Source organism: Drosophila subpulchrella, chromosome 2R (assembly GCF_014743375.2).
Source record: "Drosophila subpulchrella strain 33 F10 #4 breed RU33 chromosome 2R, RU_Dsub_v1.1 Primary Assembly, whole genome shotgun sequence".
NCBI classification, from domain to species: Eukaryota; Metazoa; Arthropoda; class Insecta; order Diptera; family Drosophilidae; genus Drosophila; species Drosophila subpulchrella.
Genome location: NC_050611.1, coordinates 4,941,753 through 4,964,242, shown reverse-complemented (window position 1 = coordinate 4,964,242; position 22,490 = coordinate 4,941,753). Strand labels below are relative to the sequence as shown.

Below are 22,490 nucleotides of genomic sequence, written 5' to 3'. Positions count from 1 at the left end.
TGGCACGCAATAAAACATGTATGTACCGCAATTAAAATTCGAATCGCGGTAGGGGAGGAAAAAAGTCAAGCCGCAAGGACCTTTTCACATATTAATGAAAGGGCCATAAGTATACATTGCCTTTTGTAATTACCTAGGGCAAACACAATGGGGCTTAGGCTTTATTTCGGTGCTGTTGACTTTGAATTAACAAAAACAACGGGCATAAAAAGACAAAAGTGTAGTGCAAACATAAAGTATTTACATTCGTTTGAGTAAGAGGACTAAATATTGTGTATATAGGTGGGTAGAGAGTTTCAGTGCGTTGATCAGGCATTTCTACTTTTATTGCCGGTCGGGTTCCACTTTTTTATTGGGCGCCATAAAGCGGGTCCTTGCTGACATGTATGGACCTGTCTAGCCGCAATTTTATGGCGCATAAATCTGTTCGAACGACGTGGAATTCTTTTGCCGAAAATAGATATTCTAAGACGACCGCTCCCTTTTTCGATCCCTTACAGCCTGCTAATTTCGACAACAAATCTGCTAAGCCAGCTTATGGTCTTACACATACACGCACTCGGTTGAGTCCTGAAGGATACATATTCATGCATATGTACGGATGTATTCCAGGGATACACACTACGGCTGCTTTGGTTTTTATTGTGGCAGGAACTGAAATTGAAACGTAAATCTTTGCGGAATTGCCAAATTCGGAATTGATTTTTTATGGCTCGTTGCTGGCCTTATGAGCGACTTAGCCATGGACCCAAGAATGTCCGGGTTAGAGATTAATCCGTGCAACTGGTGGGATAATCGAATTGCGAGCATCATTGCTTGCACAAATAACGATACATTTGCTTATGTTTTTGCTCGCAGCGGGCACAATTTGTTTTAATTGCGAGCAAAACAACTGAATAATCACATTACATCGCCGGGGGGGGAAGTGGGCGGTGGGCGACAGTGGGTGGTTGTTTACCAACTGCAGCTGATTCAGTTAAGCTCTGCGGAGAAAGCAGTTCGTATGCGTGCAAACGGCTTAAAAAACGCGCGAAAAACAGGGCAGCAGGCATCATATGCCAACTTCGATAAATTGCAGAGACGTAAATAAAACGCGATGGCAGTGGCAGGAAGCTCGATGCGGAATTGTGTCAACAGCAATCGCAATCCCAATCCGCCAGTCGCAAGTGCGACGTGCCCACTCCGCATACTCCCATAATCTTTAATTTAAATATGTGGCATATAGTATGTACCTTGCAGTGCGGCTACTGTTTGAGTCCCCTCATAACGATGTGGCAATAGCTCTCCTTCAGATTTAAGACCAATGGACTTCCGGCCACGTACGTATCTACATATATGTACATATATGTATTCTCAGCTTAAAGCACTGGATGCCTGGCAACGGCTGTCGCAAAGGATTCATTTCGTTTCGTTTACTCTCTCCTCCTGATACCTTCAATATCACGCATACGCCGGGTGGTACGGCTGGTAATGGGTGGCTTGGGTGGTGTGGGTGCTGTGGGTGGTCCGGGTGCGAAGTGTCAACCACTTGCAACTTTTGACGTTATATTTTTGTTGGTTTTCAATTAAAAAGTTTGCCTTATCCTGCTTTTGTTGCAGCGCCCAACTGGCCTGCTCGGCAGCAGTTCGTCTCTTTTTTGCCAGATTTCATTGTCCCCATGCCTCTGACAGCCTCATGACGGCCTGCATGCAACACATTTCAGCCAAATGGAAATCGCAGACAATTGCCATTGACGTGGGCAAACCATTTAGGTAAATAATTGCTTTGCCAGCTTAGTCCGGCATTTACAGCAATCAAACAATGGCCGGCAATTTTGCAGGCTCCGAACTGAATTAATATGTATGTAGGTGGCATGAAATCACATGAAATATGACCTCTTCCCGAACAGAAATGCTCCACAGCAAATGAGAGGTAAAGAAAATCCAGCAATCAGGTCCATCAAAGTGGAAAGGAAATATTTTTAATAAAATGGAGAATGTTTCGTATTTATGAATGACCACAAAAACAAGGTTTATATATTTTATGTTCTATTTTATTGCTTGACACGTTGAGTTTTGCAAAAGTCGGTGAGTCGACAACAAAAAAATTAAGATTTAGAGAACAGTCGAGATATTTTAGCCGAATAATTGAAAAAGAAAAGAATGAAATCTATTATGATGCTTTAAAAACAATTCATTAGGTGCTTTAATTTAATTTTGTTGAGCACTTTTATAGTCCAAAGTCAACGCTTTATGTCTTTATCAAGCCTTAAGCTTTATTCCTATGTCTCTTTCAAATTCTTAGATTATCCAGGGACACACATTTTCTCTATGAATTTATACAACTTGAAATGACAATTGCATACAAATATTTCTCTTTCAGCTTGCACCTACATTGTACATTTCTGGACAATGCACTTGCAACAAACGGTCTTTAAGGACTTTCCTCGACGCATAAAATCGAAATCCGTTTTCCTGCCAAGTTGATCGTAAATTTTGCTGACAAAACTCCGTTCCAGGCACGTTTTATTATCCTGGCGCACTTCCAAGCGTAATTGATTGATTGATGGATGGATGCATGGATGGGCCAGGCACTCGCACACATGCCCCCAGCTCAACATAAAAAAAAAATCACATCCAACCGGGCAATGGCCGATGTTAAAGCAACATCTTTTGGCCAAAAGACCAAACAACTTGGCACATTTAAACTTTAATTAAGAGCAACAATGACGAACCATTATCCTACCCCCTTTCAGGGGAGTCGACCCCGTCCGGCCCCGTCCGGCTTAAATGATGCGTTAAGATGACTCCGATGAAGGATCACGAAAGTGGCTTGCGGCTTTCGGGGTTTCTGTGGCCCCGTGGCCGCAAAAGGACTTTAAGGCCAAATACTGGGGCGGCAAAGGGACAAAAACGTGAGGACCAAATGGCAGAGTAAACCTCCCATCCGCATAATTCGCAAAGACATTGCAAACGAATTAAATTACACAGAAGTGCGAAATAATGGCCGGCAGGCCAAAGAGTTGCGTTGCCAACAGCTATGCAAATGGACACTCGCCAGAACTTTGGCTCCTAAGTCGGGAGACGGCAGGGATTTTCGCAAAAGACCAAATCCTATTAAAATCCAATTGCCTGTGAGTAAAATGATGGCGTGACGAACTCGGTGGCCCCGCCTGGATGTGGATTGTTTGTCACTTAATTAAGGTTAATGTGCACGTCCGTCTGGCAGCAGGGCTTAACTTTGGATCTGTAAACAAGTCGCATGCGTAATTAAATTTCCAATGAGAACGAGAATGCGGATGCGGATGAGAATGGCCCAGCAGCTGCTGCCGAACTTTGACCCCGAGCCTTTTACTCCTGCGGATGTTGCTTCGGCAAACAGGACACTCTGCTGCCGACTGTGTGACAAGTTTATTTCATTACGGCCACAATGCAAAACACTTCCTCCTGCTGAGCCACCATGTCGCCGCAGAGTGGAATCAAATTGAAAGTTATCAAAATGTGTGCATAACGGTTGGCTAAATAGTCGTTGTCCTGCCCGCTCCCGTTCCAAATAAATTTAATTACGCCAACAAGTCAGACAAGTGTCTCTAACTAAGCGTTAGCCGCACTCCCGTACACATCGCATCGCAAACAGATTTGCATTGCAAACAAAACTTTTCCCAGCCGCTCAATGTATGCGCATATCTAATTCCAAACTGACTGCGGCCGTGACTTTGGTACTCACTTTGCGGGTAATCGGTTTGCGGGGGCCGCACATCATATCATATTTAGAGTGAATTCGGGAACTACTTTGCCCCGAAGCGTACGCCAGGCTCCTCTGATTTTCTCAGAACGGCCATAAACGTTGGTTTGGATAGCCGAGGCAGACTATCTTGGCGCACAGTCAAGATCTTGCACACAAAGAAAACTCTGACGTTCTCATCTGAGTTGAAAGTGTTCTTGAAAATAGAACGACATTTTTGAAGTTGAAAATGTTTTCATTTTGCTCGAATCAAGTTGAATTGTTGGTATGTACATACATTGTATATCAGTATACTTAAATAAACTCAATTTAACTTTTCTCTGCTCACCATTTTGTTCTAATATAACTTACACGGTTTTTAAGATCGAATGTTCTTAATTCAAGAACAATGTACTTGAAGATTTCTCTCTGTGCAGATAACAAGTAGTTTTAAAATCTTTATATGACTTTGGTTTTCATATTTAGAGTGAACTTGGGAACCACTTTGGCCCGAAGCCTATGCCAGGCTCCTCTGATTATCTCTGCACCCAGAAAAAAAAATCAAGAACATTGACAGCAATCTGTTTGCCATGATCCGTTTATAAAAAATTAACGTGACGTGGTCAAATCATAAACATTTAGGTGAAATTATATTAATAAATTATTTACACCGTTCATGAAAATATATATGTTGGTCTAGAGCAGTGGTCGGCAGCGGCCTATCTAGTGAGCATAGGATAGTGTTCTGCCCATCCTCTGCTCGCTCACGTATAACGTAGATGTTCGTATGACTTCGGCATGAGTCTTCGGGTCTTTTTTTTCTCAGCTTCGGCGTGTTTTTTTGCTTCTGCGGCAGAGAATTTCAGTGCAAAACAGAGAAACGTCAGGCGTCAGAGCGCTGCGCGCCAACTTCGTGCTTTTTACACTTACACTAATGCAAGGCAAACTGTGATGGTATGTGTGTGCCGACCACTGGTCTAGAGTTCCGATTGTCCGTAACTGGAAAATTCGTTCGGTGGTCCAGCTGCTACAGCTCGCCATTGACACAGGAGACGGTTTTGAATGTTAAGTTTTGTTAAAATATTATTTATAATATTTATATGTGTATATATATGTACTTCTAATAATAAAAAATTCTTTGTCATCAAAAAATTTGACGAATGTGCTCATACGACACGAATGTGTGCATAAAACAATCGTTCTCCCAGATCATACCGTCTCAAGATATTTATTTTGTTCAAATATAAATAAATATATGGATAACAATTAAAACTATTTGTTGGTTGAAATCTATGCCAAAATTAAACAAATTGTACGAATTAGTGATGTACCCAAACGCAGTCTATAATCCAATGGAAGTAGCACCTTAAAATACCCTTATAAGTTTAAGCAGCTCTAGTGAACATCTATGAAAATATCAAAAGGAATTAACTAACTTACCAAACTACTCCATACATGGTTACCCATTTGGTTGACCCTGAGTTAATCGTCCTCCAAACTAATGTTAACAATGCTGATCAGCTAGTTCCCATATGGGCAATACCCATTGGTCATCTAACCTGTAAAACCGTTTGTCCCGTATTTTAATAAAGAATTTCGTGAAATTTATTAAAAGTTTGATGACACAATAAATAAAACTTGTTCATTACATTTATAAAAAATATATCAAAATATTTTAAACTTTTATTTATGTTAAAAAAAGACCTGACCTGTTAGTTCAAACTACCTACCAAATAACTTCGTGAAAAGGCTTGGTCGAATTATTGATTTCCGTTGTGCACATGACCGTTTCTCTACGCGTCGGCTGGTTAGGATTGGCCGGGCTGCTGACCATGAAGTGAAATCGCTTCGCGAAATGTGTTACACCATGACAGGCCGCTGCATAGTTTCCAAAGCGATCTACAACAACAATGGCGCCTTCGAAACCGTGTATGCGCGCCCGTATCCTCTGGATCGCCAACTTCGCCGCCTCTGCCGGAGTCTTGCCCGCCCGCATGGCCTCCACAGCACGGAAGGAGGGAAGAAAGCGCATCAGGATGTCACCATCTCCGGTGGTGATAGCGGCGCCCACGTCGTTATCCGCATAGGCACCGGAACCAGGGACCGACGCATCCCCAACACGTCCGGGTAGCGAATATCGCAGTCCGTTGGTGGATGTGCCCACGTGGATATTGCCCTCCACATCGATGGCGGCCATGGTGACAGTATCGTGGTTATCCGGTCCGATCTCATGATCTTCAGTTCCAGAAGCTTCCTCATCCCACGAATTGAGGGGCTTGTAGGGACCGCAGGAAGACGTGGATTCCGGATAGACATTTCGCCAGAAGTTTGGCTGGCAGTTATGCACCGTCCAATTTTGCAACATTTCTGTGGTTTCCGCAGTGTTTAGTGACTCGGTCTGGAATCCCATGGCATTGGCGAAGTCCCCGGCTCCTTCGCCCACCAAAAGGGTGTGGTATGTATGCTCCAGGACGTGGCGGGCCACCTTAATGGCGCTTTTAACCCTCCGAAGATCCCCCACTGCACCGACCTCCATGGTGCTGCCGTCCATGAGCAAGGCGTCCAGGGATACATCTCCACGCTCGTCGGGATTGCCGCCGTAGCCAATACCATGATCACACTTCAGCATCTCGCACTGGGATATTCCGCCCACCACGGCATCCCTCGTCTGGCCAACTCCGCCCTTTCTCAGGTTGAGGATCCGCCACGCCTCCTCGTTGGCGGCTGAAAAGGGCCAGGTGTTGATAACTATCGGTAGAAGTTGACCAGTGTTTCCCTGTCCGGAACTCGCGTTTGAAGTAGATTTTGCCCTATTGGAGACAGAATTTTAGAAACAGGATGCAGTACCTTTGATTGACTTTATATCCTTACCAAACAAAAGATGCCAGCAAAAATAAGCACACGTATACTGCTACTAGCTTTTTCATAACTTCTTATTATAATCCAAATAGTGTGCAATTTTTTGTTAGTGGGGCACAACCAAACTGAATGTACCCCAATCGGATCTTCTGCTTTTATAGGCTGCCTAGTCAGATAATTTAAATACAAATAAAACAAGAAAGGAAGTTAACTTCGACAAGCCAAAGATTGTATACCCTTGCAGTTATAATTATTAAATTTAATTCGAAATTCTTAAAAATACAAGAAATGATATCCCCAATAGTATAAGATAATATGTCAAAAAACACCGAAGCTATAATTTGTTTCATATTGTTTTCCCACCAATTTTCCGATCGTTCCTATGGCAGCTATATGATAAGGAGACCGATTTTAATTAAATTAAATTCGAAATTCAGAACGTATTAAAAAATGGTATTTCCAAGCGTAGGAGGATATATGTTAAAAAACACCAAAGATATAATTTTTTAAAATTTTTTCTTCCGATTATTCCTTTGGGAGCTATAATATATAGTTTCCCAATCCGGCTGGTTCCGACTTATATACTACCTGCAAAAGAAAGAAGACTTTTGGGAAAGTTTCAGCCCAATGGCAATAAAACTGAGAGACTAGTTTGCGTAGAAACGGACGGACAAACGGACATAGCTAGATCGACACGTCTAGTGACGCTGATCAAGAATATATTTACTTTAAATTGCGAAAAATCACTTAATTAAAGAGCAATAAAGGTAAGCATTTTTTGTATTCATTAACATGGTCTTTGCATTAGCATGCAAAGCTCTAATGTGCTAATTAAATTGGGTTTATACATAGTACCTAGAGGACGTTCAATATCAAAACCAGTTTTAAAGAAACATATTTCATATGCTATTAATCGGTGTCTTATTTGAGTACAAAACCAGAAAAGAAGTTAGCTTCGGCAAGCCGATGTTTGTGAACCCTTGCAGTTATTAGAAATAATCAATGTTAGTAACACCATGTTAAAATTTTAAGGATTGTTGCTAGCTTCAGTGATATTAAAAACAAGAAAGGAAGTCAACTTTGGCAGGCCAAAGTTTGTATACCCTTGCAGTTATAATTATTAAATTTAATTCGAAATTCTTAAAAATACAAAAAACGATATTCCCAATAATATCAGATAATATGTCAAAAAACAACTAAGCTATAATTTGGTTCATAGTATTTTCCCACCAATTTTCCGATCGATCCTATGGCAGCTATATGATATAGTCTGATTTTGATGAAATTAAATTCGAAATTCAGAACTAATTAAAAAATGTTATTTCCAAGCGTTAAAAAACACCAAAGATATAATTTTTTAAATTTTTTTTCCCGATTATTCCTATGGGAGCTATCAAATATAGTCGTCCGATCCGGCTGGTTCCGACTTATATACTACCTGCAAAAGAAAGAATACTATTGGGAAAGTTTCAGCCCGATATATTTAGGACTGAGAGACTATTTTGCGTAGATCGACTCGTCTAGTGATGCTGATCAAGAATATATATATAATGCGTTGCAAATTTCTGACTGAAATAAAAATACCCTCTGCAAGGGTACAACTACCACATACCCTCTGCTCAGCCAACCAAATTTAAAATAAATCCACCTTTTAGTTGAGGCGAAATATTATTAATACTTACTATTTTTATCTACTTTTCATTTTTACATTTTACACTTTTAACTTTAATGTTCAGTACATTGAAAATGTTCTTGATAGAAACGGCCTTAGGTCATTACATATTAACTAACGGTCCGGTTTCAATCATTTTCGGCGTGCCGGTGTTAGCAAGCGCAATAGAATGGGCTGCATGCTTAATCTAATTTTCTAGCTTTTATATTTCTCTAGATATCCGCATTCGCACGGATAATTTTGTGCGGTTTGAAGGCGCCAATTTATAGGTGTTGACGAGAGAAATACATTTCTGTTAAAATTTATATTTTAGCATTCCAGCCGTAGGAGCCAATGTTTTTGAGCGGTTTGTGGCCGCATAATAAACTTTCGCCTCGTACGTGTAGATTAAATCGGCTAGTAATCCTGACTAAGAGTTTATAAACTTTTTGGGGTCGAAAAAGATTTATCCTACCTGTGACATACTTTTCGCCGAATACAATATACCCTTTTACTCTGCGACCAAAGGGTATAAACATATGGAATGGCGAGGTATGAATGTTGGAAATGGAAACCAATTGCTTGAAATTTAAATTAAGACAAAATTGGGATGATAAGATGTTAGATTTAAAATTTGAGAGCAAGATTAGACACGTTTTAAATTTCTTTATAAATTTGAATTTTATAACACGTGCCTTATCACCTAAATATTTCATAAGGCCGATAAGAAATTAGGGGGAAACTAATCAGTGTATGGACAATACAATTAGTTTGAGTTTCAAAGAATTGGTTGCTATGGAAGTTCATTTAACAAAACAAAATAGTATAATAGTAAAATAGTATTGAAGAAGTACATCTTTAAAACGAAACGACCAAGAGTATGCAATGATTTTTGAACTAGTTATACCCGTTACTCGTAGAGTAAAAGGGTCTATCCGCCTGTCCGTCATTAGTATTAGGATAAGGATTAGGATTAGGCATGTAGATTCCTAAGATTCCTGCGCAGCGCAAGTTTGTTTCAGCAGAGTGCCACGCCCACAAACCGCCCAGAACTGTGTCTCCTACAGTTTTGATGCTAGAATAAACATTTTAACTGAAATGTATTGTTTTTATCAATACCTATCGATTGACCCAAAAAAAAAGTTTGCCACGCCCACTTTAACGCTTACAAACCGCCCTTAAACTTCAAAAAATCGTAAATATGAACGTGGATATCTCGGAAACTATTAAAGATAGAGAATTCGGATCTCAGATTTAGATTCCGTAGCCTTGTATGCAGCGCAAGCTTGTTACGCAAATATGCCACGCCCACTCTAACGCCCACAAACCTGAAACCTTAACTGAAATGTATTGGTCTCGTCAATACCTATCGATTGATCCAAAGAAAATTTTGCCACGCCCACTCTAACGCCCATAACGCTTAAATCTGTCTATCGCCGGTAGGTGGGGTATTTCAATCTCGCTTTTCTGCTTGCATACCTCCATTTCCCTTTCGTCCCTTTAGCTGAGTAACGGGTATCTGATAGTCGAGGCACTCGACTATAGCGTTCTTCCTTGCTTTAACTTTTAAAATCATTTTATCTGTACGGACTTCGTTCGCTTGGGGCACACTGGTTTAACAGAAAAGGTCAACAAATTGCTTCCGGCAATCGTCAGAACTTGCATTGAGCCAAATTGAATAACAAACATAATTTTAATTAAATCAACAACTTGGTTGGGAACGCACTCTATCATAATTGCCACGTACACCCACAAAAGCGCACTCGGCCAAGTTTAATTAAAATGTCAGAATCGTTATACACGTAAATTGTAATTAAATTTTTTTGGTTTGCTTGCTGAGGTAATAATTACACACAACGCATTTGCAGTATGCTCTAAAGCTGTTTAGGCAGAAATTAAATGCATTTGCATATTCAATTGAACCAAACAAATGAGCTCCCACAAATGAATAGCGCATGGTTGAACTTTATCCGCAATTAAAAGTTGTCAATTAGTTTAAAATGCATCCCTCCAAAGATACAATTGAAGATAGGTTCAACACATTTCCAAAAGCAGTTAATAACCCTATATTCAACGAAAACATGTTCAAAAATTAATTGGTCTCCATTTTCTGGATCAAGTTCTTCTGGCATTGTTTGTATATTGTTTTATTCCGTATCAAATTGTAAATTATTTGTATATAGAGTATTTATGTTAATGTATATAGTCTGCATTTTACAATTCAATTACAAAATCGGTAGGCATTTAGTGACGATCTCCGCCTCTATACTTGCAGCATAACACCATTCCTCTTTAACAAAAATAATAAAAATAAAAGAAAAGTAAAATTAAAGGAAAACTTTATAAAAATAGGTTCGTTGGTTTCTTATTTTCTTTCTGATTTTGTTGCATTTATTGTTATTCTTATTATTTCAAAATACAGCTTATCATTAGTTTGAACAAGAAAATTTTGATTATGAAAACGAATTAAGTCCGATGACCCCCCCACTCTCTTACTAAATTCGTTATGTTTGACACGACAATTTGCAGGGAAATGTGACTGATTACGGGGGCCTCAGCTAGGATGAACAGTATCAAATCTATCAGCTATTGTCATGAAAACTTCCGGGACGTACAAATATACAGACGTTACAGAAAGGAGCTCGTACAAATTTGGTAGGTAAATGTTAACTCTTAGGTGATTGAGGTTTAGTCTATGATTTGCCTTTGTTAAATTTACAACAATTTCACACTTGCGTTACAACAAAACGATCGAGGGGCCGAGTGTCTGCCCCTCGCTCAGCTTGATTTTAAGCGCAAATCGTAGGTAGTTCGTTAGGTTTTTATATATTTTTGGCAGGATGTAGTTTTATGTTATTTTTGTATACGTTAACCGTTCAGCTCTGCTCGCTAGTGTTCGATTTGATGGTTAAGCTCGGCTTTCTCTAACCCTATCTGTGCCACACTCAACTGATTTCGCTCGCTAAGGACCTAATATTAAATTATACAAAATAAATAATCGAAACCATAATCATAATAGACAATAACTTCTTCGCGTTTCTAGTGCGCCCTCATTGCGTACGAAATAAACGTTATGTTGCATTAGAGAAATTAAGCGGTAACTACTACGAGCTTCTACAAGCAGTTCTCTGTCTCTCCTCCAATCCATTCCGCCCATTTCCATCAGTCCAGTCCTCAATTAGCTAGACCTAGTCCTCGTCCTTGGCCGTTCCTGCTGATGTGGACGCGTGGTCATTGGCACTTTCGCTGGCTTTGCCATCGGAGGTGGCTGCTGCCGCCGAAGCTGGCGCAGCATCGCTTCCGTTCTTGTTGCGGGCGTCCTCCTTGGCCTCCAGAGCGCGGATGCGGTTCTCCTGCTTGACGATGATCGCCTTGAGTTTGCGGATCTCGTCCTGGATGGTGCGCAGGTCCTTTTCCTTTTGATATCAAGCAATGGATTAGTGGGTAAACCTTTTCTGCAATGCTTGTGGTACTCACCGACAAAACCGCTGCCGGCGGTCCACCCTCGCTAGCCTCGTTGTTGTTTCCGGACGCATAGGAGCCGCCGCCCGCACTGCTGCTCGCCGCTCCGGAGCTGCCGCCATCACCTCCTCTGGGCTTGTTGAGAATGTTGCCCGCCTTCTTCGCCGGCAGCGACTTGTTGACCGACGAGGACACGTAGCCACCCTGTACAATGGAAACGCGATCCTGATTAGGTGGATTAGAATATCTGTTCGTTTCAGAACACAACAAGCAACAATGAACACAACAACAAGCGCCACGCGCATACGCGTGCGTGTTAGGGCCAAGTGTGCATGTGTGCGGCGTGTTACTGGCAAGGACTTTCGAAAGATAATTTTAGATGGACTGATTTTATATTATCCTAGTATGTTAATAATTTTAAATACTAGATATAATTAAAAAGTTATTTTAGCTGAAGGTTAGGACTCAATATCTTTATGTAATCCTAGTTTAAATTATAAATCTAGGAAAGCCCGAGTTATGTTTCTAATCTTTCTATGAAGAACTAAGTAAAGGACTTTATGATGCCACATCTTGAAGGTAAAAGTTGAAAGTTAATTATAGTCAGTGTGGGTGAGTGGACTGTGGCTGGGCGGACGAGACACAAACGTAGAAAACGCAGAAAGGAACGCAAGCAAAGCAAGCGCAGGCATAGAACGCGGGTGGCCACATATAAACGTAGGATGTGAGCTATTTGGAGGCTGGTAACAACAAGCAACTGCGAAAGCCGTTGGAATACATTGGAGAAGGGGCACCCACAGTGGCAGCGGCTGCCTCATCTACTTCGAGCCGCATTGCCATCTGTGGACAGGCCCCGCGAGACCGCATGCTGATATAAATCCTATATCTTGTACGCTCCGATCGCCGGCAGAATGGCTGGCATGGTGGCCAAACCCTCACCGCATTCGGCTGCGAGCGCTGTATTTCCAACGCGGAGTACAAACGGAGTGGCGTCTCCACTGCGGCCACTTACTTTGAGCGAAAATGTGATTGGATCCGCATCCTTGCCGTCGATCCACTCCTCCGCGGTGATGGCAGCATCCTCCGCTAGCGTGTCGGGGTAGAGATCCTCCTGGAAGAGATCCGATTTGCGCGGCACAGTCATCGAGATGACTTGGCACAGACCGTTGTTGTTCATGCGGTAGAACTTGGCCACTTCGCAGGTGGTGACATCACAGCCTCGCTTGGGCATCAGGCCAATACCACGCTGCGGCTCTGTCGTCTGAAACGTGTTGATGTAGTGCACGAAAGGAGGCTCGGGCGTTACCTAAATACAAAGAGATAGCGCATTAGATGATATACCTCTTAAGGATTCCCATCTGCTACTCACCTCGAAATACCTGATGACCGAGTCACCCTTGCCGCACAGATAGATCATGTTTGTGTCTGCATCGTACAGGGGGAACATCACACCGTTGGACGTATCCAGCTCCACCATGACGATGGGCTCGTTGAGGGCGTCTGGTGCGCGCAGGGAGTACTGACGCTCCGAGCTTCGGTTAAAGCCGGTGGTGAAGATCAGACCGTGGCGCAGGAAGATGGCGCGCGTGGCTTTGGAGCCCTCGTGGCACATGGCCTCGCTGTCCAGCTCACCTGTGCGCGGATCGTAGATGCGGATCTTTTTGTCCTTGCAGGTGGTGACCAGCTTGGAGCCGTCCCAGTTGAAGCAGGCGCTGTACACGATGTCCGGGTGGGAGTCGATGTGCACGAGGATTTCGCCAGTGCCCACGTTCCAGATGACAACCTGAAGCAAAAGAAGAGCATTAGCAGGCTTTCGTGAAGGATGAGGCTAACATTCACTGACCTGGTTATCGGAGCCGGCGGTGAGCAGCACATTGAGAGCCGAGGGATGCCACAGCACCAGACCCACGCGACGCTGATGGAAGACCAGGTCGACGACGGGTTCCGTGAGGGTTCGCGACAGTCCGCCATCGGGAATCTGCCAAACCTTGACCACGCAGTCCTCTGAGCCGGAGGCGATCACATTGTCGTTGTGGGGGCACCAGGCGATGTCCAGCACAGGACCCTTGTGTCCGCCCACCAAGGGGTGGTCCGCCGCTATACGACCAACCTGAAAAAGTCCATTTAATACCGATTAGTACAATATGCCACCGTGAACTAATTAATTGACGACCGGCTACGTCAAAACCAGACACCAACGGAAAAATGCAACCTCGCGACCCATTGGCCCAATTCCTGAATTATTATTTATAGCCCACTCCGACTGCATTCGCTTTTGCTATGTTCACTAATCTGCGGAGCCAGCATTTCATAATCGTAAACTTCATGCCGAGTGTCAGTAAAAGGTGCGCTTGAATTATGGAAAACTATTCCCGCCGAGATAATTGTATGAGAGTCAATAAGAATATAATGGTTGAAACGGGTACTTTATTATAAAGGTTTATGTTAGATATCCCTAAGTTTGATATTTTAATATTACAATTTTAAATTTGATTTTAAAAATCTTGACTATTTGTTTTGGTATGGATTTTATAGACTTTTACAGCCCTATGATTTTTAGAACCGTAGCAGAACACAGTTATTCTAGATATTATTTTGTCCAAAAAAATATACCTTCTTGAACCTTTTACAACGATATAAAATTATTTTGTATTGCTCTAAAAAGTAAATTGAGGTCTTCTATTAATATATATTGCCGGAAAGGTAGGTTACAGAAAAATATTTAATTCCAAATAAAATTTCATAAGATTTCCAAGCATATAAATCTATTTTAGTTGTTCAAGAACTTTTGCTTGCTCATTTCCACACTTGCCACATGCGGCCAACCTTGGCCACTTGATGGATCTCACTTATCATCTGCCTCGCCCTCCAACCGACCAAATCCAGTACCCATAAACTAAGGAAAATAGGGCGTGTGAAAGCCGCTCTACATAGAAATCGTCACTTAAAGAAGCGGCAGCTGCTTAACCGTCCAGAAGTCATAGCAAAAAAAAAAAAAACGGTCGTAGAGGCTTCTGCGCGTTTTGCATACAAATGTGTTCCAATTAGAACGACACTCGGCCTGCCTCCAAATTCGTTTTGACCAAAAGAGGAGGATCGTGAGAATGGGGGGGGGCTGTGCGTTGGTTGGGGGATACTGACGCCCACACTTTTGCGGGAGCTGCGGAGACAGCCATATCAGAACGGAAGCCCATGTGGCTAGATATGGAGCACCCTGGCCAACTGATTTTGGAGAGTGAAAATGAAATTTATTAGAAAATAAACAATTATTTTATTGCGGTATAATTCGGCGAGCGGAGAAGTGTGCGTTTCAATGCAATGATTCGACCACATATCATTTTTTCTATTCATTTGGCTGGCCGCTCCTGCGTCTCTCTCTATAATTAGACAATTCTGTTTGTCATGTTGGCTGTTGGCCAAGTTACAAAAGTGCGCCAGCTAAGAGAATCGCTGCCGCGAGAGTAGCAGAATTCACGACTATTTATAAACACATGAGCGATTGGGGGGAGTCATTCGAAATCCGTCGACGTCACTCGCGACGTGGCAACAAGCCCGCAAATGGCCGCAAACTTTATGCCAAAAAGGGCCCTATAAATAGTTGGCCATTGTCTTAGCTAAAAATATCCGAACGCATTTGGGCGAGTGCAGCTGTAATAGGTCCGGTGGGGCACTCACTTTGTTGTGTGGCAAGACGATGAAGGCTCCGCCGCCCGCCGACTCCACGATGATGGCCAGGAACTTGGGATTCACCGCGCAGAATGTGGAGTCCCAGCTGGACTTGGATACCCGTATGTTGTCGTAGCACTGCTCCCGCTTCAGGGCCTGTCCGTAGACGTGGCGGAATTTGGAGCTGCGCACTACGCGAAACGACATCTTGATGCTGGAGTGGCTTGGGTCAGTGGTCAGTCCTGAGTTTCTCTACGTCTAACTCTGGAATGACAATGGTAAGCAGAAGTACAAGGTTATTAGGCATTCCTGGGTTATAACTTACTTATCAAACCTATCCCTTCTTTATCCTATTAAGTTAAATTGCTTAAATCCACGGTTGGATTCCTACGGCTCACTACTAATCCCATCAAATAATATGTGAGTGACAGATAATCCCGTTCCCCGAGATTTTGACTGGGTTTTTAAAGCATTACAATAAAATCTCTTGCAAAGTAACAACCTGTTACGTTTTTCACTTTCGAGTGTTTTATTCGTTTTCCACTTGTACAAATGGTAATATTTAGTCGGTTAAATAATGTTTTTCTTAGAGAAAAGTATTTATAAAATAATTGTATTTCCTTATCGGTTTAGATGACATAATATTACAGACTCAATATTTACGATGCATAAAAAAACGGATTCATTCGACAAAATTTCCCTAAAGTAAAGGTCATAGCAGGCATGTACATTTGACGGGATTTCTGTGAGACCAAGATTTTGCGAACTCAGGGTTATTCGAGTTACGATCCACACATAAACACATTGAATAGATTTATTGTTCGCTTTCAGCTCCGCTTGCTGATGTATTAACTTAACGCGTTTTCTTTCACCGCGCTGCGCAGCCTCGATTAGTTCAATAAATTTGCATATGCTAATTTCGCTTGTTGCGAAAATCAATGAGCTTTCCCATTCGCAGCTCGCTATAGACGAGCCGACTTTGTCCGCGAGTGGTTGCATCAAAATTGGTTATGGCATCAATATCGGCGTCTCAAATCGCCGGAAACGAGAGGCAAGGCGCCTAGAACGCTTTCACCTGCCAGCTGCCGCAAATGGCGCCACTTTCGTTAATGAATCGCTAGCCGGAACGTGTCGAATTATAAGTTGGCCAGCGGGACGTACCCCTTTCTTTTCTATGACATCATAATGCCGAATACTCACTCCAGCAATGAATAGCCTGCCAACACGTGAGTTATGGCAGAGCTGTCAGCCGAACCCGAACCCGATCCTAAACCCAAAACCCAAAACCCATGCCAAACACTCCGAGAGAGTTCTAAACAACTACGTGCTGCCAACAATCGCGAAAATCATTTCTGGGTTGGGCCGAGGCCGTGGCCGAAAGGCTGACTAAACTTTGCCTCAGACCAGCTTTCGTTTTTAATCAGAAAAGTGGCATAAAATTGTTTTACCTCTTTTCGCTTTGTTTTGCTTGAAGATATTCATATTTATTGCAAGCACTAAACTTTGTCATTGACCCCTTAAAAACTGGCACCAAAGCACAGCCCGCTAGTTGATTACTTTCTATACCAAGTATAATATCTTTGGCCACAAGGTGAGCCTTGGGTGGTTTCGTTTTTGGGTGAGTGTTGGCGGAATGTCTGTCCTATCGATGAGGCCCCTCGACTGATAAAGAAATATCAGCGCGGAGTTGGCTAAACAGTAAAAAGATAGTGTTAAGTGCTACGCCTATAGAATCTAAAGCGGCGCAAAAATGTTCGGCACCAAATGGAATATACTCCAAAGCACTGTATACCGAATGTATATCTATAGGTATATGTATGCGCTGTTATTTATGTGTTTATATGCCAAACACCTTCGTTTGCAGGCGGGAAAATTTCTGTTTCGCAGCTGAAGGTCAAACTTATTAATAGAAAATTAAATCATCTTAGGCGAAATTAAATTTTCATATACAAACACAAGCGCACGATGCTCGTAGGAGCGTTGTAAATCGCATTTGATGTGTTTATTTATTTTGTTGGCATCGCTGGCATCTGCCATGCCTGAGTTATCATAGCCGGGCCAGTCACTCCACTCCCCCGCTCGACCCCAATTGCATTCGCAATTACAGTTCGCAAATGCCAAAAATGCGCCCCCTTCGGCATCTTGTCGACTTGAACTCGCCGCTGGTTTAATCAGCAGACCAGCGACTACAAAAGACTGCGAGGAACGGAAGTTGGCTTAAGAAAATCTCTGTTGAGGAATGATTATCGCACAAGTTCACAAGATCCCGAGTGTCGTTATGCGGGTGGTGTGATTGAAAGTACAATAACTATTCATCACAGTGGGTCCAAAATGTGGTTTTCCTAATGCGGAAAACTCAAAGATCTTACATATTTAAAGAAGCCAAACAATAATAGATCTATTAGTGTATGCCAAACTCATGAAATGTTTTATATATTTCCATCTTTGGAAACATCATTAATATCAAACATCATCAAATCGACGGACTAATCTATAATCTTGTTTTTTAATTCCAAGATGATTTCTAAAAATAAGAGCATTCGAAATTGGTATGGCTTACTTTCTTTAATCACCCATCACCGGAAAAATACTGAATCTAATGAAGAAACTATTATTAGAGAAATGCTTATAGATAATTCATCCTAAGTCAGGTTAGGTCTCTATTAAGAGTCATTGCCAGGAATAGAAACAGACCGCTGTTGAATCATAGAAAATACCTCATTAATCCACTTGCCAAGTTACTTTCAGCAGCAACTGTCGTACAATCGTGTTGATCACTTGACAATGGCGTTACTATAGAGCCCTTTAGAAAATTGTGTTGCAATCGCGCGAGATGCAACCGTTGGTCAATTGATGCGATCGCGATGGTCCAGCGATCGGGGACTGGCCGCAAATTGACTTAATGCTTGATTGCAGATCTTGGCGCTTTGTCGACACGTTGTGTTCACCGGCCAATTCTAATTGCTAACAAATGCTGTCGTGTTCTGTTCTTGTTTCTTGGCGGCGTGACTAAAACGCTGAGAGTCCCCCGTTCGCAACTCCCCGTAGACCGCGACTGACTTGGGTGTGCAGTCAATTAAGCGTAGTACGAGTAGTTTCCAAGTTTCCAGCACCAGTGCAATGGGGCGTGAGCAAAAATAAAACACTGTTTGGGTAAAAATAAAGTGGTGATGGAATGGGACTCTGCTCCAGTTGTGGCTGCGAGGGCCCCGTTCGTTATGATGACATCTCAATTCCAAATTACACTGTAAAAATTATATCACTCTTGCTTGTATTCTGCAGAAAAATCTAAGACCTAAATGTAGGTCTGAATGTTTCCGTAACATTCAGAAAAAATAGGTAGACATACCATCAAAAATACATATGTATAAACATAAATAAATAGTAGATAATAAACAACGAAACTCTTTACGATTAACAAAGATAAACGTTTTAGTCAATAAACTTTTTAGCTTGACGAAAAATAAAAAGGTATATTTTCTTTAATATACACGAATTCATTTAGAATTGAAAATCAAAAAGTTTTTAACTGTCACTCTTACACTCTTCCAACCATTTTTATATGACTGTGGACGGTAGTCCACGTAGTGACGAAGTCGACTACTATTTATCGATCGTTACGAGTGATACATCAATCAAAAGGTATCGCAAAAACGAAAAGGACTGCATAACAAAACTTTAAAAAATAGATTGGTTTCGGAGAAAGAGAGGTAAAAGTGTAAAAGTAAAAATTAGGAAAATTTGATTTGTTGGGGATAAATGCACAGGTTCATACGTCTAGTTGAATTCTCACTTAAAATACGCTTCGAATGAACCAAATTTTATTATAAACTTTTGTGACGAAAACCTATTATACGATCTACTAAACAAATAGGCATATTGAATTGCAACGTGCCGAATGTAAGAAATGTAGAAAGTGTATTTATTTTGTAGATCGTATAATACATTTTCGTCACTAAATTCACATTCTGATGAACGTTTGTTTGTTAAAGGTGCAATCGTCACTAGATTTTTACCTCGTTAAGAGGTGTTTTTTATTTTATTTTAGATATAGGTAGATTTTAAAATCCCTTAGAAATCGCTATTTTTGTTAACAATTTTCATCATCATATTAGATTAATTTTTTAACAATGGTGTTTTTTTCACAGTGCACCGCTAATCAGCTGGCCAATGATCACAGTGCCACATGCATGAGTCATCCGTGATAAGAGGCCCCCCGTTTATCGGCCGTCTGCTGCACTGGAAACTTTCGCCGATCGACTCGACTCGATGGTGATGATGATGATGTCATTGGTGCAGTTGCAACGTCATTGTATGTGCAGCGCGCGTGTGTGTGAAGGTTCATCAAACTGCTTTGCGAGTGTGCGTGCCTGACGGCGATTAGCCAAAGATTTTGACAAAAAGCGCGCAAGTGTCGCGGCAGACTTGCTGGCTTGCTGCACAGTGGGTGTCGTCGCTGGCCGAGTGAAAGTGGAACTCTGCTGCTAAAATTAACCGCACGTATATGCAGTGCCCCACCCGACGCCCCCCACCTCCTCACCCCTCCCTCTCGCCGTCACAAGTGGCGCTGGCTTTTGTTGCTGTCTTAATTGCAGCTCGTTCTTCTTCTTCCCCGCGCTATCCCCGCACTTCGCCCCCCGTTTGTTGCTATTTTTTGCATTTCCATTTGCGCTTAGTCAGACTGGGCGGCAGTTGTATCCTACATACCCTATAAATCAGGAGTATTACGATTTTAAGGCCTGTTCAGAATTTTACTTTCGAAAAATTGTGTCGAGTTCGGCTTTTAAACCGTTTTAAAAAACTTGGAATACGATTAGTTTATATTGGTTTATTATCTTAACCGTTAAAATAGTAAAATTATTATTTATTACTTTTATCTAAGAAGAATAGTTTTAAATCAAAAAATATTAACACTTATGGAAATCAAGTTCGAGTTAAACACTCGAAAGTGAAATTCTGAACAGGCCTGCCTGAATTAATTTTTTTTCTTAAATAAACCCTATTTACTATTGGTTATCTTTCTCCCCATACTTCTCAACTACTATTTGTCTACCTATTTACCAGGTAAAGGACAAAGATCGGTCAATTGTAATAAAAGGAATTCATTTAGTAAAGGACAAAGATCGGTCAATTTTAATAAAAGGAATTCATTTATTACTGGTAGTATTTTGAAAGTATCTCCAAGTAGATAAACAGTTTCCGTTGATATTTCTATAAAAATGTTCCCAAGTGTAGATCAAATTTGCCCTTTAAATGGTCGTGTTTTTATCAGTGTTCAAATTTGTATTATTGTAATGCGGAAGTTGAAGTGTTAGATAAATGGTTATGACAAAAACTTCAAAGTCGAGAAAAACAATTGTTAAACGCTCTCTTCTATAAAAAATAACCACTCTGACTATCTATCTTCCGAATTTCCATCCAGTAATCCATTTGGAATGTTATTATATTTAGTTGGGGATGGTCTACATCCTACGCCTGTTCTCAGGAAATGCTAACGAAAGAAGGCATCCTATATTGGACGTTTGAATAAAGAGCTTTGTATTTTTGTAAAAACCGTGAGGGTATACAAACAAAGACATCTACTTTTCTCCGAGTGATTGTCGCAAATTGGCATGTATGTTAGTCGCCCATCGGCGTTTATGCGCGCGGCTGTTTTGCGATCGTAGCCAAACAGCTGTTGGCGGCAGAGTATTCGCGGCATTTGCTGACGCATAAACGCGATCTGCGGACGTGCGAGTGTGTGCGTTCGAGTGTCTGCTTCATTCCAGTGCATTTCTCATATTTTGTCACTAATTGGTGTTGGCTAAGTTTCGCTGCTTAACCCATTTGGGGAGCAACCGAAATAGCTGTGCGTGGGGGCGTATGCTGTGCGCCCTCTCGCTCGCACTTTCCATGCCAAGACGCCGCTGGAGGTCGCTTGTTTTTCACACTTGCTCTCGCTCGCACACACGAAATGAACCGCAATTCTGCGCTCGGGCCAACTGGAAGCCACGTTTATGGCTGCTGGGCCAATATTCCGTATTTCTAATTTCGGCTCATTTTGGCGCCCTCGGCACGCACGGCTCCCCGCCACACCCCCCGCCATGTCCAGTAACTTGTTGCTTCAGCCAGCAACAATTGGCACATTCTCTCTCTCTGCCTCTGCCGCTCTCCCTGCTCTCTCCCGCTCGGCGTAAACAAGTGAGAGCCGGAAAAGCCACACAAATTACAGCGAAATGCGAGGAAGGAAAAAGAAAGAACAACAACAAAAAACAATTAATACAATCAAGTGCGAAACAACAAATTCGACTGCGAGTTTTTTGATTTCTTTCGCTCGTTTTTGCAACGTTTTTCGGCACTGGCGCTGCCAAAGACGCTGCTTCGCTCTCTTTATTCCCTTTTTTGGGTGTTGGACTCATATAACACGGTGAGCGAGCGGGAGAGCAGATGGCTAAACTTTTATAGCGGTACTCTTCACATGCACTGCGTTCGCCGCTCCGCTCGCACAAGAAAGCACGCACACTAGCGCACGCACGCCACACACTCGGCGCACACAGACGCACACTCATACATACAATCGCAAAGAGGCGGCTGTCGCACTTATTTTTTACCGTGATTTTTAATGATTTTGTAATACGCGCGTTTATTACTTAAGCGCCGCATTTGCATCGGCCACTCGCAACGTTGCTTGGAAAATGCACAGCTGCCGCTGACACCGATCGCAAATATTTATATTCCGCTAAAATACCCGCCGTGATTCATTGCTCATCGCTTTGACATTTAATGTGGCAGGCAGGCAGAGGCAGCGCCATGGAAAAGCGGCCGCAAGAAACGGCACCAAAATACCACCGCTCCACTCACTTTATTTATCACTCACTGGGGCCAGCGCATTCAGCGGGGGATTTCCACTAAAGATTTTGCACACGACTGGGAACTTAAGGCACTACTCAAGACTTTTCAGTCAGCAGAAAGACGGGGCGAGTACAAAAATGCCGACGAGAGCGCGCAGAGCATCTAAGAGCAAGTTCGACACTGTTGTTCGAGGCGAGTTGTTGATATCAGCGCAGTTCACCGTTCGCGTTCACCGTTCACCAGGCGGTGCGTTCATCCGCTCAGAGTTGCCACCGCCGGCGAAGATAGCTAGATCTAGCTAGGGCTCGTTCAGTGCTG

The 22,490-nt window shown here is 42.2% G+C and overlaps 2 protein-coding genes across 5 annotated transcripts; both read right to left on the bottom strand.

Moving 5' to 3' along the window:
• Positions 1-5,429: 5,429 nt before the first annotated feature.
• Positions 5,430-6,630, bottom strand: LOC119549558 (putative N(4)-(beta-N-acetylglucosaminyl)-L-asparaginase GD10667). Its single transcript, XM_037857708.1, has 2 exons — positions 6,575-6,630; positions 5,430-6,513 (listed from the first exon to the last, which is right to left on the bottom strand). Exons 1-2 carry the CDS (start codon positions 6,628-6,630, stop codon positions 5,430-5,432), a joined length of 1,140 nt encoding a protein of 379 aa, XP_037713636.1.
• A 3,936-nt stretch (positions 6,631-10,566) lies between these two features.
• Positions 10,567-22,365, bottom strand: LOC119549926 (coronin-1C-A). 4 transcript variants are annotated; one of them, XM_037858263.1, is made up of 7 exons: positions 22,182-22,365; positions 15,351-15,605; positions 13,519-13,785; positions 13,045-13,458; positions 12,688-12,981; positions 11,691-11,900; positions 10,567-11,629 (listed from the first exon to the last, which is right to left on the bottom strand). In XM_037858263.1, the coding sequence occupies exons 2-7, from the start codon at positions 15,546-15,548 to the stop codon at positions 11,402-11,404; spliced, it is 1,611 nt and encodes a 536-aa protein (XP_037714191.1). In that variant the 5' UTR covers positions 15,549-15,605; positions 22,182-22,365; the 3' UTR covers positions 10,567-11,401. The 4 variants fall into 4 exon arrangements, with proteins under 4 accessions (XP_037714191.1, XP_037714195.1, XP_037714193.1 ...); XM_037858267.1 differs by having other exon boundaries at positions 11,691-11,879; XM_037858265.1 differs by having other exon boundaries at positions 22,198-22,365.
• Positions 22,366-22,490: the final 125 nt, after the last annotated feature.